This window comes from Typha angustifolia, chromosome 12 (genome assembly GCF_048772165.1).
Source record: "Typha angustifolia cultivar Huaian chromosome 12, ASM4877216v1, whole genome shotgun sequence".
In the NCBI taxonomy this organism is placed as follows: domain Eukaryota; kingdom Viridiplantae; phylum Streptophyta; class Magnoliopsida; order Poales; family Typhaceae; genus Typha; species Typha angustifolia.
The window spans coordinates 622,047-641,911 of NC_133250.1; the positions used below are offsets into that span (position 1 = coordinate 622,047).

General features: G+C 37.5%; 3 protein-coding genes across 4 annotated transcripts; 2 read left to right on the forward strand and 1 right to left on the reverse strand.

Annotated features, from left to right (window-relative positions):
- The first annotated feature begins 3,507 nt into the window (after positions 1-3,507).
- On the forward strand, positions 3,508-5,446 carry LOC140771974 (aluminum-activated malate transporter 1-like). The gene is made up of 6 exons (XM_073113829.1): positions 3,508-3,811; positions 3,890-4,030; positions 4,139-4,411; positions 4,553-4,665; positions 4,829-4,978; positions 5,060-5,446. Exons 1-6 carry the CDS (start codon positions 3,508-3,510, stop codon positions 5,444-5,446), a joined length of 1,368 nt encoding a protein of 455 aa, XP_072969930.1.
- Positions 5,447-7,483: 2,037 nt separating this feature from the next.
- LOC140771832 (digalactosyldiacylglycerol synthase 1, chloroplastic-like) lies at positions 7,484-12,506 on the reverse strand. Its single transcript, XM_073113590.1, has 7 exons — positions 11,723-12,506; positions 11,548-11,580; positions 10,597-10,684; positions 9,289-9,773; positions 8,942-9,208; positions 8,448-8,797; positions 7,484-8,368 (listed from the first exon to the last, which is right to left on the reverse strand). The coding sequence occupies exons 1-7, from the start codon at positions 12,278-12,280 to the stop codon at positions 7,837-7,839; spliced, it is 2,313 nt and encodes a 770-aa protein (XP_072969691.1). The 5' UTR covers positions 12,281-12,506; the 3' UTR covers positions 7,484-7,836.
- A 2,680-nt stretch (positions 12,507-15,186) lies between these two features.
- LOC140771833 (uncharacterized protein At4g06598) lies at positions 15,187-19,566 on the forward strand. Of its 2 annotated transcripts, none has more exons than XM_073113591.1 (5): positions 15,187-15,234; positions 16,106-16,770; positions 18,234-18,309; positions 18,400-18,526; positions 19,057-19,566. In XM_073113591.1, exons 2-5 carry the CDS (start codon positions 16,178-16,180, stop codon positions 19,239-19,241), a joined length of 981 nt encoding a protein of 326 aa, XP_072969692.1. In that variant the 5' UTR covers positions 15,187-15,234; positions 16,106-16,177; the 3' UTR covers positions 19,242-19,566. The 2 variants fall into 2 exon arrangements, with proteins under 2 accessions (XP_072969692.1, XP_072969693.1); XM_073113592.1 differs by lacking the exon at positions 15,187-15,234 and adding an exon at positions 15,241-15,778.
- The last annotated feature ends 299 nt before the right edge of the window (positions 19,567-19,865 follow it).

The window sequence follows — 19,865 nt, forward strand, 5'->3', positions numbered from 1 at the left end:
ATAGATAATTAAAATGCCTTTGTATAAGCCCATTAAACTTAACCTAATAAGACATAATATTTTTTATATTTACACATTATGTTAGACTCGTTATACCCAACTCAACCCCAATATCTAATGGGCTAGTGGCAGTAACGGGCTAGAATAATCTAGCCCGGCTCGAACTCGACCTTGCCCGAGTGATTGATGGGTTAAACCGTGAACAAATATTTAAGTTCAGTTGGCTCGAAAAGCCAGATCTAAACCACCCGATGATCATGTCTAAGAAACCCTTTTCAAGGCTAATAGCTTATGGTTAGGGCTTGGGCCGAGCCTCAATTCGATTCTATGGGCCCAAATATGACCCGTCGTTGACTTCTTATTGGATCTCCGACTAGAAATCGAAAGGATAATCCGAAATAGGGCCCAAGCCCAAAGCCCAATATGATCTTAACAAATAAGAAAATTTATTTAAAACACCCTACATTTTACTTTTAATATCTCAAAAATACGAGGGCATTAATTTTGGTAACAAATCGATTGCTATATAAATAAGTTAAATTAAATTAACTGTAGATCCAAAATAATCTCATTATCTATTGGAAAAGTAGAAAGGGAACTATTCTTCAAGATCAAATAAGATGTATTTTAAGTATTAAATTTTTTTATTTTTCAAAGTAATATAATATTCTATATTTTGTTGAGTGATATTATTCTATTAGATTAATTTGCAAATATCAAAAAGAAATAAGGGGTAGAGATTTTAGAATTACTCCCTTATATTATGGCTATATTGAATGTACCCTTTATTTTAGTACTATTTGGGTTAGTCATATATAAACTCCACTTGAGTGCTTATATATCTTTTTGTGACAGTATAGATTAAAAAATATACCAAATAATTATTTTCCTCTCACCTTCTCAATCATCAGAGCATTTAAAACCAATTATATGATATTCTTTTAATAAAACAGGGGTGTTCAAGATGATTGAATAGAGAATGATTAAATTCTCACTTCTTAGAAAACCTAAAAAGAAGCCCAAAATATTAGGTGGGTATTTGCTAAGTAGGCATAACGACATGCAATTAATTAAATTTGGCTTACATAATATAATTTCTGACTTAGACCATCCATTAATCTGTCCCCCTCCTACCTAACGCTACCTTTTATTTATCTTTTGGAGACTTTTCCAAGCAAAATCTATGCAATCTTTTGTGCTTTTCTGTGTCTCCACTTGCTAACAACTTAATTTGTCCCCACTTGTTAACAACTTAATCTAGATAGCCACTTGGGCTATCTGGAAGCAGAGAAACTCCAAAGAAAATTCTAGTGAAAAATCTCGGAAGAGAGAAGCATCAATTCTCGCCGGTCTACCACCGTTGAGGTGGATTAAGATCAATACTGACGGTTCTTTTAGATTGTAATTTGGCTTCGATAAAGAGAAGTGTTCATGAAGAATCGAGAACTTAGTCAATCAAATTCTTGTTCCATGAGCCGGTAGACGACATTTAATTTGCTTTTTATTTAAAGAAATATTAAACGTATGTATTTATGTTAAAATTGAGAGTTATAACTAGCTCTTTTTACAAGTATGACGAATTAACTAATCCATTGTTGGGAAAGTGTTCTGTGTACGGAGAGTACCAATTAGGTATCCTAATTAATCAAGATTAAGTCAGACGATTAAAGGGACTTGTAAAATAAATAAATTATCTATGACAGTGAAGGTTATATTTTTTAGTTGTTTCTAAAAAAACTGGACTGCTAAAATATTAAAATTACTAATTTAGTTGCCAACCCTAATCTGGCCACCTACTGGATCGTTTTCTATATTCTAATTTTAAGAATGAAATCTCTCCATTGAATGTTGTACATTTGTTCATCAATTTCTCTTTAAAAATTAAAAGAGCACTATCTTTTATCAAAACATCAGCTATGACATGTACTTTTTCCTTCTTTTCTTAATTAACAAAATGTTTAGTCATTTAACTAATGGATTTAATATGGTTAAACAAGTGGAGGTATCATGGCGAGCTAGTTTAAAGTCCTTTGTGATGCTTTGAAAGCATATATTTAACAAGGTAAGGATGTGGTTCCATTCCATTTCCATATAAAGGGGATGGACATCCTTATTCAAGTCCTCATCTTAACATTTTTGGAGGAACTACAATTGTACGTTCTCTAGTGTTTGAAACCTTCAATTTGAATTTAAGGATATTTATTCAAGATACTCTACAATTTATTATATATATATATATAATTTGGACTCATGATTTGGACTTGTATTGCTTCAAAAACATTATGAGTTTAATTTAACAAAAGAATATTATCATTAAAATACTTCCTTGATTATCAAGTTACGATCATTATGTTTATATAGTTAATTTAGCTCATCTATATAGTAACCGTTGGTTAAGCAGACTAATAATAAAAGGTAAACATATATGGTGATTATCACATGAACAGTCTGAGAAGAAGGCTTTTTAACTTATGGTCATATTCTTTTGAGAAGATATTATTCGCCTGCAAGAATAAGAGTACTACGTTAATGCATGCAATCTCATGAGCATATATTCTTTTATTCTTTGTTTAGCCAAAGCTACTGCTTGCATCTCTGCAAGTGCCAGGTGACCAAATATCAAATCAGTTTGGGTGCTTGGATAAATTAGATGACCAAATGGCATCAAAGGGCATTGGATGGGAGAGGAGAACAGCTGAACAAGGAATATATACAACTAAAGCAGGGGATAGAAGTGTTTGGGGAAATGCCAACCCCAACTTGTGCAGCATTTAACAGTACTTATCCCATTAAAAGCAAGTGAATTTTTTTTTTCTTCTTTTTTTTTCCCCCTTTTTTTCTTTTTGGGGCCAAGAATTGGAGTGGGATTTTGATCCGCGATTGAAGGGCTTCCCTCCTTTAATGACCAAGAATGGAAGAAGGTACCAAGTTGAGCATCAAGATTTGCACTTTAATAAAGTTGGAAACCTTGTTCTAAAGCATGATCAAATCCAGGTTACAATAATTCTCAAGGGATAGAGCTTGACCCATATGTTATCTTTTCTTTTTCACTTTTGCAATTCAATATCTGTTAGGTTTTTTTTCTTTCAAAGTTTGGAAGGTAGCTATTACTTGAGTTAATTAGTATAAAAAGGACATGGATCCTGGTAAGAAGAGTTTTAACCTGTCTCCTTCTGCAGTGATTTATTTTGAGGAATGTTTGGAGTACTTCTCATCCAAATCCCCAGAAGATCCACCAAACAATTAGACACAGCTGTTAATTAACTAACTAATTAATTAATTGTTTGTGCCCAAGTTGGAATAAATGTTCTAGTCCTCACCTGGCAAGCCATTTAGTGTTGTCCCAATGCCCTTTGTCCTTTACTATTCTATTCCTATTCCACGTGACTTATCCAGTCTATCTTATTCTCCTCTTATATATATCCCTCTTCCCTCCCCTCTCTCCTTCAAGATTCTCTACTACAAAAAAAAAAAAAAAAATTAAATAATACCTCATCTCCAATTAATATGGAAGGTGGTGGTGGTGGTGGTAGAGAAGTACTAGGAAACAACAATATTAATCTTGCTCAGAAGCGTAATGGCTTCTCTCCAGTATTGCTTCAAAAGCTAAAGGAGAGCTTGTTTGGATTCTTCAACAAGGTGAAGAGTATAGGGCGAGATGATCCCAGGAGAATAGCTCACTCCTTCAAGGTTGGACTTGCACTCACATTAGTCTCCATGTTCTACTACATCACTCCTCTCTTCGACGGCTTCGGCGTATCCGCCATGTGGGCCGTGCTCACCGTCGTCGTCGTCATGGAATACACCGTCGGTACGTACACACCTACGTATGTAAATATATATATATACATGCATGTTGATGCATTAATATATTTCTTTTGATGATTAGGTGGAACACTAAACAAAGGGTTAAATAGAGCTTTCGCAACTCTTATAGCTGGTTCACTTGGCATTGGAGCTCATCAAGTAGCAATCTTATGCGGTGGGAGAGGAGAACCAGTACTTCTTACCCTCTTTGTATTCCTACTAGGTACGTAAATATTAATTATAGCTAAGTTTCTTCTATTAATTTCTTCAACTACATGTATATGTATATATAGATAGTAGTGTACATAAAACTATATACGATCATTTGCAGCTACAGCAGCGACGTTCTCGCGATTCATACCGGAGATCAAAGCAAGATACGACTACGGCGTGATGATATTTATTCTCACGTTTAGCTTTGTGGCAGTGTCGAGCTTTCGAGTCGATGAACTGATGCAGTTAGCTCGGCAAAGGGTTTCCACCATTGCTGTCGGCGTGGCTACTTGCCTCTGCACCTCAATCTTCGTCTTCCCTGTGTGGGCTGGAGACGATCTCCATAAGTTGGTGGCCAATAACTTGGAAAACCTCGCAACCTTCCTCGAAGGTACCTCGAAAGAAAACAAAAATGGCGTCCCATGCCAGTGCATGAGACTCCTTGCCTGCCCACCTGATTGATATAGAGATTTTTCTTCGTCTTCTTCTTCTTCTTCTTCTTCTTCTTCTTCTTAGAGACTAATTGATGTAGGCTTGGAAGCTGAATGCTTTGGGGAGAAGGCAAGGTGTGAGAATTTGGAAGACAAGTCGTTTCTCCAAGTCTATAAGAGCATCCTCAATTCAAAGGGTACGGAGGACTCTTTGGTAAGTTTATATTTTAATTTATAATATATTAATCTGGATCTAAAGTACGCAAGAATATGCTGCTTACGTAAGTTGTTGGACGAGAATGGGTGGAGATTTTACGTTTTACGCCCTGTATTTTCCTAAATTTTACATAGATATAGGAATGTTGGCAAATTTGCAGTGTAATTTTGCGAAATGGGAACCGGGTCATGGTCAATTTGGATTCCGACATCCCTGGGAGCAATATCAAAATCTCGGAGGTCTAACTCGCCAATGTGCTTCGTCCATGGATGCTCTCACTTCTTACATCACCGCAGTTCCTAAATCTCAGGTACGTATAAGCAATTACCTTTTCTTTTGGGGCTCTAATTGCATAATTTACTTTAAGACTTAAAAGCGTGACTACCTGCAGTGGACCGCATCTAATTCGGAGCTCCGTTTAAAGATCCAATCCGCATGCATGGAGATGAGCTCCGAGTCCGCTAAGGCACTTAGAGAGCTCGCCTCGGCGATCCGGACCACGACCGCGCCGTCCTCTGCAGACCGCCACGTGTCGGAAGCCCTACTCGCCGCAGCGAATCTTAGGAGCGCCTTGCTGGATGACGTGGCGCCCCGCGAGGTCATAAGCGCCGCGATGGTCGCGTCGCTCCTCGCCGAGTTGGTGGTGCGGACCAAGGAGATCGCCGATTCGGTCGAGGAGCTGGCCCGGCTCGGCCGGTTCAAGAATTCCGAGCCGGCCCAGAAAACCGTTGCTAAGCCGGGAAATGATGCGGAAGTGGTCATTAGTATAGTGGATTAAAAAAAAGAAGAAGGTCTTCATGACATAATAATGCAAAGATTATCCCTAATACTAATGAGGATACACTAATACAGTATACATGACAAGTTACTTTAATGAGATTATTTTGGTTGGATTAGTCTAGATTACTGAATTATTTGTTCTTCTCGAGTCATATATCCACAGAATCTAAGTTTGATATTGGATAAATAATATGGCTAGCTCTAGCAAAACTCGATAACTTACTTCGTATAAAAGGCAATCAGAATATGTCAATATGATACGTTGATAAGGAGATAAAAGTAAAGGGCATTTTCTTTCGTCACAGATGAATGTGGACATGATATTGCCTCCTTCCACCTCTCACCAGCTACTGTTGTTAATCTGGAATGATAAGTGCAGAGAGTGGTGTAAAGGTGAGCATTTGAGAGGTGGATATTGAGCTGTGACCCACTAGAACCTTAAATGGGATAAAGAATAAATGTCTCATTGTGACACGTTATGTAATAAAGTTTTAAGTCCAACTCAAGACTATAGTTCCTTTTTTTTTTCTATCTTCTTCCTTCGTCTCCCCGCCGTCAATTTGACAAGAACGATTACTAGGCCTTAAGTTGGTTTAGGGTAGAGAAGAGATGATTTGTAGAGTAAGACTCATGGCTAATCATGGTTAAGCACTAGAGCTGGCAATTATGCTCTGGAATAAGGGAGGTAGAGGTGATACTTTAGAAGGTTGCTTCTTTACCATCAGTCAAAAGCAACAGGGCACTGTATTGGAATTTATAGTAAGACTCCATGAAGGCTACACTAGGGACACACTCCTATCATCTATGAACTCGTTAACTTTATTCTAAAGTTTAATTCTAGAATAATTGGTTTTTGTATTTTAAAATAAGAATATAATAATTATCTTGTGATATAAAATAAAAAGAAAAAACAAAATATTTTACTTTTTATAAAATTATTATAAATACTCTTTGATTTGATATAAAGTAGATTGACGGGATAGATTTTAGTGGTAAATTAATAATTGAATTAGTGCGTGATATAAAATATAATTTTAATTAATAGTACTTATATTTAGAATAGATTATTATAATATTTAGCTATTATTCTAAAATAAAAATTTTGTATTCTAGAATAAGACAAAAAATTATTTCTGAGGTGAATGGAAGCTAGGTGACTAGGACTCGACAATGAATAAAAGAATCCAAAGAGGCGATGACTAAAATGTTCCATATGTTTCAATTTGTGCTAAAAATGACAGATAGCATAAGGTCCAATAGAATAGTCTCCACAAAAATAATGAGGTATGGTTATTTATTGCTTCACCAAGAACTAACCATCTTCTTACCCAAAAATAAATAAATAAAAACATAAAAGAGAGAGCTAACCTTCTCCAGCATAACAGGTCCAAAGATGTGTCAGAAACCTACAGACAAATGCAACAAAAAGGGTACAAAACAAACGAGATAGATAGACTTTTGTTCATTTTCCAGCTTTAACTTTTTTCTTTCAAGACTGTAGCAAAAGAGGTAACGAATAATAACAGGCAACGTTCTTGTCCACAAAGATGATTCCAATGTCTAGTTTCCAATAGTTTGCTATATTACTGAGACAATGACAAATAGAGCCACTTTTTGCGCTAATAAGACACCATCTTAGCATTGAGTAATTGAGAAAAATAAAATGAAGTATTGAGTTGCTCTAAGTACTGGTGTTCTTTAAACATGGAAAATATTTCATAGGTGTTTCTGCCTTTTGAGCTAATAAGCCATCTCACTAAAAGCAGAGACAACAAATAGTAACAACAAAACCAAGGACCACACCGTACTTGTATCTTGATTTTTACATCAAACTGGTACAATAAAGTCTCTCAAAACAATTCAATATTTGCTTAAATCCACAGATTGTATTTCTAAGACAGATACGCCAAGAATCAGAAGAAAGGAAAAAATAAAACAACAACCAATGCTTAAGCAAACTTTATGCTGTACAGGGAATATTTGATCAGTCAAACTACAACTAGTGAATTAGCCAGGTACGAGCCACACACTTCCAAAGTTCAATCATAGGTCGACCTATCATCACTTTCACAGTTTCACCTAAGTTGATTGGCACTTTGGCAGTCAAATGACTACATTAACCTGTTTACAGCCCTGAAGTGTTTGCTTTAGAGCTACAAATCAGGCGTATCAGTATAACTATAGAGATTATAAATACAACAGAAAAGAATGGACTGGTTTCCACGAGATTTTTCTCCACCAGTCAACTTGCTAAGTCTATGGAGGAAAGTGACCACAGGATGGAAGGAGACTGATGATTATGCCATCATTCACATGGCTAAGGAAACGTTATAATTTGACTTCTTATAATAATTTACAAGGCAATACATTTACCATGTCAGGTTCGTCCTACCAGCCATATACAGGACTCTGTACCTGAGGAGGCAAGAGATGCAAATCCCTACAATGTTGCTTGTCATAAACTCGTGTACCGGGTATTGCTCCCGTAGCCAACCTTAGGATCTCATTACCTGTGAAACAGTAATGAGCAAATGCCAATCCCCCATCCAGGACATCTGACGCATTAGGTAATGAGATTAATTTAAGTTTGTTGCTTTGCCAGCCATCTTCCCTGGGCTTACTATTGTGACTACTCAAAACCTTGTCAAGCTCTGAGTACTCCATAAATCTCTGGGTAGCTGCCTCCCATGATAAGTTATATCTTTGCTCTGGAGTGAGAGGTTGGGGCTCACTGGCCAATGCCTCTTTCACTCTTGCGACAAAGCCCTCTGGTGTTTTGTATGTCAAGCAGTTTGGAAATGCCTTAAAGAAATCATTTGATGGGTGATCTGCACAAATAACAAACTTCCCCATTGCAAGAGCCTCAGCTGTTGCTGTGCACAGGACATCGCTAACACTTGGATTTACGAAAACCTTGTACCTATAGAAATAAATAATAAATAAATAATAGCACCCACAAATCGAAGAAAAACATGATAAGGATGGATTTTGATTCTTACCCATGAAGTGAATCATCTGCATGATCCCTTCCCTTAAGGAAATTAAGATTTAAATTCAACTTCTTGGCAGCAGACTGGACTTCGTGTGAATCCTCGCCATTCCCATATACGTCTAACTTGAATCCTTCCAGATCACTTTTGTGTTTTGCTAGCAAATCTATTAGTTCTCTGTATCCTTTTGCCCAGACCATCTTCCCCAAAAAATATGCTCCTTTGGGGAATGCCTGCTGACCACACTCCCTTTCAGCTGCTATTTTCTCACCAACCTTGAGAAACTTCGGATTCACACCATGAACGTTGCAAATGACAGATTTAGGTAGATCTTGAGTTGCTGCAGAAAGACGCAAGACCTGCAAGAAATTAGTGAGTTAAAAGACACAGAAAAAGCTAATGAATTTTCTCCTAGGACGGTCCCCAAGGAAGGTAACCATGACACCACCATACCAAGAATAAATCAAGTCTACTGTAGGACCATTAAAGGATCAGAATAGTACCTTGTGGCAATGTGCTCTTGTGACCAAGTTATTGATATGCTTGACAAGAAAAGCTTGGATTGCCCCATACTTCTCTCTTTTGATGTACTCCAAGTAATTTGTGTGAACAACACCTACTACGTGATTGAATTTGTCTGTCCATCGCTTTCCATGATGGTACCAGTTTAGGTGTTCTGGTTCTTCCAATATGGCAATATCAGCTTCCTTTGAGGAAATAAATTCAGAGGTGTCCCCAGCAGGAATGATGCTTCTCCTTTCTTTTGAGAACTGTCGTGAAAGCATACTGTGTCAAAGTATATTGTGGCCACAACCTAAATTTAGCATGAGATAGTGCATCAAAAGACTACCTTTCCAGGATAAAATGATATCTTAAAATCCGCCTTAAAGCCAACTCTTTCCTCAAGCCAGTTTCGTATATAAGCTTCCTGCTCTTCTGGAGAACTGAAAGTTGTACTGTTGGGATAAACTAGCTCCTGGTCTGACTTGCAAAGCCAAGGGACCACCAATGTCACATCTTGCTTGGCAGATTTAGCCAAATATGCAGCACGAAACAATGGATTTACAGCAGTTCCAGTCATCCATGGAAGACTTGCTGTAGTTACAATCGCAAAATGCCTTTTCTCATCCAAATTATCACGCTTTGCATAGTCATTCCAAAAGCCACCTTCATAGTGATGCCCTGTACTTTGTAGCACGCTGGCTATTCGTAAATCAAGTTCATCAGTCATGTTCTCATTTCCAAGTAAAGATGCTTCACTTGCAGAAAGAGAATGATATACTAGATGATCTTTGCGTCTACTCCATAGAGCCTCCACTAATCTGTCACATAAATCTACACAAAACATAAACTGAGTATAAGACATTATTTCCTGTATTATTGCTACATTTTCAACAAAAGTGTGAAAGACCCACTAAGAATTTAATCACAGTCCAGGAATGACTATCTTCTCGGTAACAATAAGCGTGTAATATACCATCTTTAGCAAATGAAAAGGATAGAATCAATAGATGCATGACAACATACAGCACTACTAAGCCAAAATTCATAGATAGAGAAGTGCAATTGAAAGACAGACATGGAAGTGGGCAATGACTCGAAACCCAAATATTTCCACAGCATTTAAAAGAGGAGAAGCAGAGTGAAACTTGTGATGATCTGTATATTCCAAATTAAGAGAAAATACAACTAGTTAAAAAAAGAGGAAATCAAGATATCCTGCTAAACAAAGAACTTGGAACAACAAGGTGGTACAAAGTGGAAATCCTTTATATAAGATAATAAAAGACCTAGTAGTTCATCCTTAGTATGACCATAATACACCTCCTAAGCGAATATTTGTCCTTACGACCTTACCATCTATCACTACAACACTATATTACATATTTCCTATAGAGAAAAGAGGCCATGCTCATTCTGATTGAAATTTTGGGTTATATTCCCTAACTTACCTTTCTGCAGAGACCACTATTGTAATCACTCCAAGAGGAAATACAATATCTGGGTTACAGGGTACGATATGGATTTTCATGATCAATAGCTAACCATCAGCTGACATCATTGAACAGATTACTGAACCAAAGATATTTACAAACTATATAGCTTTCACCCAAACGAGTCATGAACTGAATTCAGGAACCAGATTTTGGTTTGATACCTCGTCGAATACCAAGCTGATCAAACAATGGCTCAGACTGTTTTACAAGATAAGCCAGAAGTTCAGGCAGATCCAATGGAGGGACATCCTGCAATAGATTACGAAAATCAGTTAGAGAACACAAAAGCTAGAGTCAATTTTTTTTAAAAAAAATGATATTACCAGACACTACATTTAGTAGGCCAAACAAGAGGAAATATTACGATAAAGGGGCAATCACAGTTTTAGGAATATCCTAGAATAGCAAAGACAAAACCTTCAGAATTACTATCACACTACATTGGCAGACAATTGCACCTCTTAATTTTAGGAATTCATATAAAAGAACTTTAATGAGATCTTCTAGCTAAGTATTGGTTTTTAGCAATGAGAAAAGAAGACAGGCCCAGAAGATAAGAATCCAAACAGATATGCAATTGCCTAAGAATAAATGCCAGTAAAGAAGCCAAATGGAAAACAAGATTTTTGTTTCAAGCCCCTTGTCTACCAATATGGTTTATTTAGGTTAAATAGTTTCCCGCACAGACATGCATACCTTGTCTCATTCATTTCAATATAAGCAATGAACAAGGCAAAAGATGAGGTAACAACATGCAACACGATTACTTATATTTAGATAACATCGTGAACAAACATAAAATCGATAGATTGTTCTTAAATCTTGTATGTTCTACATTTATGGTCTTTCATAGACAGATTTGAAGCTCTAAAATTGTCAAAGTTAAAATTGTGAATCAACTATAGATGGACACTTAATATTTTTATTAAAAAGCTTCAGTTTATAAGTTTTTCTTAATTCAAAATTTTGTATTTTAGGGAATTACTTGAAGAAACCATTGGATCAACTTACACGTGTAACCAGCAAACTTCCGTGTTGAAATTGATTAGTACTATATTTAAGCAAAATGGATTCTGAAGAAGACACAATCTTCAGATAAATGTGTGACAAACCTTTGATTCTTGAGGCTCCTTACAAATTGATCTCTGCATTAAAAAAGGCAATAACAGATAAGTACGGCCCTCTAGATTATGAAATAATCTTAACTAGCGATATAAAAATTCATTTATTGATGTAAGAATGCTTAATGCTAGTGCTCAAACTGAGAAGTAAAATGACCCTAATTACCAGGCTCAATTTCAATTTCTCCACAAACTCGCTACTCTTGAAACTCCCAAGAATCTCACTCGATTGGCTCTTCTTCTCCAACTCCTTCAACCCCTTCTTCAGCCTCCGCATCAACTCCCATTCCTTCCCCTCGTCCTCCTGTTTTCCCATCCATGTCACCTTCCTCCTTACTCCACCAAACTCATCCACCTCCGCAACGATCGCCTTCCTGATCTCCGACAAGTCGATCCTGATCGCCGTCCTGGGGCTCCATTTCTCCATCACCTTCCGGCTAAATTCCGGCGACGAGTACGCCCGTCGGATCTCGGATAGCTTCGGCTGTATCCGCTTCACGAACTCGAGCTCCGCGATCGAGGCGTTCGCCACCAGCGGCCGCGTCGTAGGCGCGGAGTTGAGGAAGTTCTCCAGCTCCCGGTCGGCGAGGTTCTTGAAGGAGTTTGCGCGGGAACGGATAAGGCGGAGGTCCTCACGCCACCCCTTGGAGATGAAGGAGAAGGGGCTCTCCGCCGCGGCGGAGGTCGACGCCGTCGGCCTCGTGTCCATCCCGGGATTGAGCATTTCGAGAGAATTACACACCTAGGGTTTCGTGTGTGAACCAGAGAGAAAGCTTCAGAGGAAAACGAGGAGAGAACGAGGGAAGGAGGAGCACGAGGGAAGCGGTTTTTATTGGGAAAGTTCTCGCGACGACGGGGAGAATTCAGTGACGTGGCGTGCTATGATTGGGTGATTCAGGTGAACGTTTCAGAATATTCTGGATCTGCTAAGGAGGAGATCCTACACAACGGTGGGAAAGTTCCCACGTTCTCGTCTATGATTCGCCGATTTTTCTTATTCTTATTAATTAAAATGCACGAACATTGATAGTAATGCCAATATATAATTTTTCCCCTTTAATACCCCAAAAAATAAAAAATTAGTATAATGGCCGTATCCAAAGAAGTGGATTGTCTTTATGCGTGCAATAAGTCCCACAGGCCACAGCTCTTTTGGAATGATAGCAACTCATGCGCAGGTTCGCAGGATTGAGGCACAATGGCGTGACAATTGTGCGGCCATTACAAGCCGTGCAAGATTTGGCTTTGCTCTCGTTTTGTAACAACAAGCTACCAAACCAATGGATTTTAAACAAAAGTTTAGATGATTTCCAGTGTCCTCATCTTCCGAGCAATATACCGTAAGTCCAAAAACATCTCGAGTCGTTTACCTGTGATTCTGGAAGCATCTGGTTCCGGGAAATTTCGTTTTGATCCATTCGTCTTCTTCTACTACTAAAAGACCTTCCTGTTGCCACACGCTATTCCTGTGGTTGATACTTTCCCTGCTGTTCATTTCACTCTGTTACTACTGCAAAGTAGTCATTGCGTCCTGCCATTCCTGGGTCTAGGTAAATCTCAATCCCATGGGAACGATTCTTGTAAAGCTTGGTCCTACAAATGTGGCTTTCATGGCCATTCTCTTCCATTGCTTTGCTGAACAGAAACAAGAAAAAAAGAGAGAAGAAAGTTAAATAGAAAAAGCCCTGCTAGTTCCCTACTTTAGTTCCAGTCTTCCAGAAAATAGTGAAGAACCCTCTAAATTAGAAGTGCGACAAGAGAGTGAGAAACTCACTTTTATGTTTACCAGATTGGACAACTTTAAACATATCTTCTTCAGCAACAGGCCTCACCTGGGAAGAGAGAAGCATTTGTTCAAACATAACATAAGCAGCTCACTATATCATTTTGAAAGGTGATATTATTAGCATAGGAAATTTACCTCAGGTAAAGGGACTTTTCCCATTTGCCAGCCTTTTCCTTCCTCTTTTGCTTAATACTGTCGCTAAGAACCTGCAAAATAAGATGCATTAAACTAATCAAACCTCAAAATTAAGATCCATTAGATATGCAGGAATAGCTCCTTCGCGAACATTATCGTCAACTTTCCATCTAGAAGAAGACTCTTCATGCATAGCAAGTCTGTAAATGAATGGAAGATGTTCAGAGATTATATCAAACTTACAATTTAGGACAAACTCAACTAGCTTTTTTTGTACAGAATGGTAACATTATATACAGAATGGCTCTTCTGCACTTAGTTATCCATGTAGCTCTTCTGCAAATATTTGACAATCCTAACTTCATCGCCTCTGCTTACACAGTATTGCAGTACAAAAATAACAAAATTATTGGGTTTATCTTGTCAATATTGCTGAATGAAATCATAAAATGAAGAACAAAAGGTAAAAAACACTAAAGATAAATGTCAAGCAACTGACTGTTGCTTGTCCAGAATACAGTTGGAATTTGCGGTTAATCAAATTACCAAACCATTCTGTAAGGAAATCAACAATTGAATAGCTATCATACAAATCATCTATTCAATTTGGAAGGAACCTAAGCAGATAAAAAATAAGTAGATATCAAATAACGATTTCTAGTTTAAAAAAATTGAGATTTTCCCTTCAATACCAAGAGCCTGCGTAAATAATTATTCAATCAAATCCTCAAATTTGTTTCTCCGACACAAAGAAAGCGAAGATTTCGCACCTTTTGGGCAACCTCGGATCTCTCATGGACTTCGCGGGCCTCCTTCTTGCGCTTCCTCTCCAAATGCTCGAGCCGATATCCTTGGCGCTTGCCGTGGAGCTCGACGTAATACTCCATTACGGTGAATAAAACTCCAGAAAAGGAGAAGAGGAACTCAACATGACGACGAGAGAAAGGAAGAAGAAATAACCGAGCTCTGAGCTCAAAGCATTCATTCTCAGGGGTTGTAGCGGTAAGAGGGGGAGAAAGGCGGAGTTAAAATAGTTAACATTACAAGGTTTGAAACGCAAAATTCGCTTTATTAGAGTCGGCGTCGATTTGACACGAGAAGTTTGTCTTTGCCGAATTCGCACTAAATCATTTTCTTTAAGTATTTTACGAATCACACCCTATATGTTAACAATTTTATAATTCAATCATATTTTTTCTCTATAATTCTTATTTAACATCTCGTAATATTTTAACTAATAAATATCTACCAAATTATTAAAATACTATCATTACTATTTTTCTCTTTTCTATTTCTCTTATAAAGAAGACATGGATAATTTAAGTATTTATAAATTATTTTATATATTAGAATGACATATTATGAAAAAAATTTAGGGGGGGAATTATATAAATCTCAAAAATGAGATGTGAATCATAAAATAAATAAAACGTAGGGTGTCATTTGTAAACTTCCTCATAAAAATATATACAACAGTAGTAGGTGGAGTTGAGTCGGGTCGGGTCTATGAAAATATCATGAAGCTGAAATCCGACCCGAAGTTTAAACGGGTTTAAAATTGTTAGGTCGACCCGGCATGTGTCAAGAGACGAAGCCTATACTAAACGTAGTGGGGAATACAAGTAAAAGGAGTATTTGCATGTGTACTTGTCACCTCGACAAGTATATGATAATTCCACCCTTCCTCTTCGAACACAATAAATAGACCCCCCAACTCACTACTCTCTCCTACTCACCCAAAACTATTGAACATGGAGGTATGCCTAGAGAAATTTTGGGAAACAAAATCACCGCATTGTCTCATTTTCCTCTCTAAATCTTTTCTCCTCGATCTCCGATCTTTTCTTTTAATTTTGTACATCATCGATCGACTGGCTTCGATACCTAATTTTAATCTCTCTCTCTCTCTCTCTTTCTCTCTCTTTTTCTCTGTATTTTTAGTGAGAAGTTGATTTTTATTTTATTTTAGTGTACTATGGCGCCTGGATTTATTTTCCCTCCTTTGTTCCTGTTTGCGAGTGTATGTTGTCGAATTTTTCTGCGGATTTTCGTTGTTTTTGGGGTTCAGATTGAGATTACTGTTCGATTGGCTCCGTGTTAGAACCCCGGAGTGCTAGGGTTTTGTCCTCGGAATCGCAATGTGGGTTCTTTCTTGAGCTCTTCGTGCCCCTTTCTTTGGTTGATCTCACGAGTAGTTCTGCCCGAAACTTTGATTTGATCGCAGTTCATTTTTCCAGGGTACGGGTTTGGGAGTAGTTGGCCTACCTCTCTAACGATTTGGCAAGCGGAAAGTCTTAGAAGGTTGGTGGCTGGTAAAACTAGGGTTTGGATCCACCTGGGATTTAGGGTTTTGGGTTTAAGATCATTACAGTAAATGTGGTGAAAATTTTCTTACGGTCTTCTTTTTTATGCAGTTGATTTATTTGTATACTATTCTTTCCCCTGTGAAGTTGTTCATATTTTGGAACTTATAGTTAGTTTAGTATTAAGCACTGCTGCTTATGGGTTCATGTTTTGCATTTTGTTCGTTTTTGAGAATTTGCATCAATTCGATTGTTTGGAATGCAACCAAGCTTCTTTGGGTCTTGTTCAATGTTCTCACGGTCACGATTACGGGTTTTATTACAGAAGCAAGAGAAAGTTGTAGGATTTTCGTCTATCTATTAAGCAGAAGAAAAGGTGATCCTAAGTTTTAGTGCGATGTCCCATCCGGCCCAACTCCCTCCTCGTTGCCCATTGCAGAGAAGGAGTTCACTTCCCCTTCCACTGGATTTGGCATCTCATATCACTCAGAGAGATGACGGATTGCATGCGAAGTACAACAGATTTCCTTCGCAACCTTCTTTGTTCAATGAGCAACCCTCTTGGTTTGATGACCTATTGTCGGAGTCCGATAGAAGTCCTGCTGCAATCGCCCTGCGGAGATCTTCTAGTGATTCAGAAGTCATTTTGGATACCTTGGCAAGTTTCCCTAATCCAATATACCCTATCGATGAAGGTGATTCTGGATCAAACGAAGACCTTCATAAAGTAGAAGAAAATACTGGGGAGAGTGAAGTTGCATCTGGACTTGAGGCTAGCTGCATTTATGGCCCTAATTCTCCTAGGCAGAAGGATAGATTAACTGCTTCTGAATGTTCAATGGTCTCTGCTGTTCTGGAAAATGTTCCTCGCAATCCATTACAGTATGTGATCATGGATGCAACAAATGGCACAACTGTTAGTGAGCTCAACTCGAAAGGAGACATAAAGAATGTTCAAAGTGAAGGTGACCCAGAGAAGGTTTCAAGAAGGTAACTAGTTCCTCTTATGTTGTTACCCTTTTGTAAGTATCTGAAGGTTAGTTAGGGAAGAACAAGTGGGTAGGCTATACTTCACCTCAGATTTCTACATTGTTCAAGAGAATATAGTGTGCAGTTCAGTTGCTTACTTACCTACTGACATATCGTTTCATCACAACGTGTACACAATCTTATTAAGATGAGTGTATGAGCATACTTTGTCATAGATAGAGGATTTTGGTCAGTACGTCGGTTGTGACTTGTAACATGGGGAAGTTACATATAGAGACTTAAACATAATTGACATTATAGCTGGAATAGACACTGGTTTCTACTTTCTAGTACACTTAATGTTCTAGAAAGCTAATAATTAGAATATCTGAAAGAATTACTTAGATGCTATGTAGAATTTGATGGAATATCTGGAACATTTCTAAGATGTTATATTAGAAACTCAACTTGATGCGTTCTATGGAGTAGTTTATGGTGGTGAAACAATTCTTACAAGGTACATTGTCCTTGTAGTCTATTTCTGTGACTCTCTTATGCTATCATTACACGGCTATGATATAGCCACACTCGCTCTTATTGCAGTGTTGCTGTCCAAGTATGTTTATCTGGTGAGTATGAGCATTGCTACAATGATGACCATTTGACGAGAAATCCATCTAATGTGCAAGAGGGCATCATATTATCTAATTAAAGTAAAAGAAAAATGTAATTTCGTTATTGCATTATCCCGCTGAAGGAAGAAAATGATAGATAAGAATATTACTTTAGAAATCTAGATTCAACATATCAGCCAGAAAAGCTATTTGCACCTAAAATTTCTTGAACCTGGCATTGCATGCTGTTTAGTTAGTTGGCTGTTATTTTTCTTTACGTGGTATCATTTTTGGTTTTTTGACTTTATAATTTGATCTATTTATATTTTTGCACACATGTTGCTGTTATTATTATATCATGTATGATATTATTCCATAACTTTTCATAACCAATCTGACTACTTGCACTGTGAATATTAATCTATCTTATATTATTATGTGGGGTTCTCTGATAGCTGACTGCACCTTGTTGGGGCATTGCATCCTGAAACTCCCATGAGTCCCATGTTATATCTATCATTAAGCCCATGTTTTATCTATCAGTAAACCATCCAGGTCCCCAACTTGGTCATGAGTCATGACAGCTCTGCCTTGGTTGATTCCAAATGTAAAGAAATATCCAATTGCAGAATTTTATTTTGCAAGGCTTTATTTGACAAATTTTAAGTGCTCCCATCATTTTCTTGCTTAACATTTTATATTGTATAGAGACTATTTTCTATATTTATACTGTACTGAACTCAAGATGGTTTACAATTTTGACGTGCCTGCATGGAAAAGCTGTTAAGTGACAAAGTTGTAACATGTGTACATTGCTGTAGAAAATAAATTCTGGTGTTCCTATTTCATAGCTTATCTATGTTTCTGCAGGCGTTCAGGACAAAGATCTAGGGTTCGGAAACTTCAATATATTGCTGAACTTGAAAGAACTGTTAACACATTACAGGTAATTGTGTACTGAATGTTTTTCCTTTTCAAGATAGATTTTTGAGGTTGAAATTCTTGACTACAATAAATCCTGTGTCTATGAATTCAGAATGTGGTCGCAGAGTTGACAGCAAGGGGTGCTTCTCTGTTTGAGCTACGAGCTGCATTATCTGTAGAAAACCAGGAATTAAGGAGGCAGATTGCCAGTCTTCACCAGGAGAAATTATTTAAAGATGGTAAGTGTGAGCTTCTTTTGCAGCTTATTAACTGCTTAAAAAGTTTGTACACATTGATTGATTTCATTCTTCTCTTACTATGATGGTAATATTCTCCCTCCCCAATTAAATTAGAATGGGGCTATATGGTGCAAAAAGGAAACTCTAGTCAACTTTTCAACATCAGTTGATAATTCATATTATGAAGTGAAACTATGTTGTTCGAAGTAAATGGTATTAGCAAATACTTGCATGTTTGTACCTTGCCTGTTGATTGAAAATTATGAAAGTTGTGATGAGTCTGCATCAATTTTGCATATCATATATGTTCTCTAGGACCTGTCATGTTATGGTCTAGAAGACTGAATAATGTGTTATTAATTGCTTGCTACTCCAGCTCCTTCATCATTTAGATAAACTATTCTGGTATAATGCTCTGTAGTACAAATGCATGTGTCAATGTCTCCATCACTTGTTTTGGGAATACTTACAGTACTCTTAAAATGTCAATCATTCATGCTGATCCTCTAATGGCTGCCACAAACCAACAGGTCAGAGGCAGTGTCTGAAGAATGAAGCTGAAAGATTGAAATCCATCTCGAGTCGCCACAGGAGAAGCAAAAGTGCTTGCTTTGAGGTCAGCCCCTTGGAGTTGGACCTCTCAGCAATTAGTCAGCAGATGGTCAGAAAGCTCAATCTCAAAGAGAATCCAGTTCCCCCTAAACATGGCCATTAACCACCGCGACGCCTGATACAGCTAGATAATTTTGTAAACGACTCAGTGGCTTAAACTGCCTCAGTTTGCTTGAGCCTGCATTAACTAACTTGACTTCCCCAGATGCCAAAATTACCTCTACTTATATAGTGAAATGTTGGAACCATCAAACTGTATCTTCTTATATCAGTTAAGGTCATTAGAAGGGTAGGTATTAACCTGTTTGGTGCTCCCATCAGTTGTAGATTTGATCTAACAGGGAGAGGAAACACTTAGAACTCAGTTTTATAGCAATGGCAACTTCTACAGTTATTATGTTTGATATAAACTACTGCTTTTGATCGAATTTCTGAGTAGATGGTTAAATTTGGAGTTCACCATGGCATATGTTACATCCATGGGATCAATAGAACAAGAATTTATGACTTACATCCATGAGATTTCATGCTCTGAAATCTCGCTATACTTTTCTTATAAATGTGTAGTGATTCGTACTATAAATTAGCACAAATTATGCGAGCCAACTTGATTATAAATGCAGTAGAAGATGAAATAAAATTTAAATCAGATCAAGTCAATCACCTCTTATTAGTTCAAACCAAAATTGCAACATTTAATCAACCAAAAACTGGACTTTAAATATAT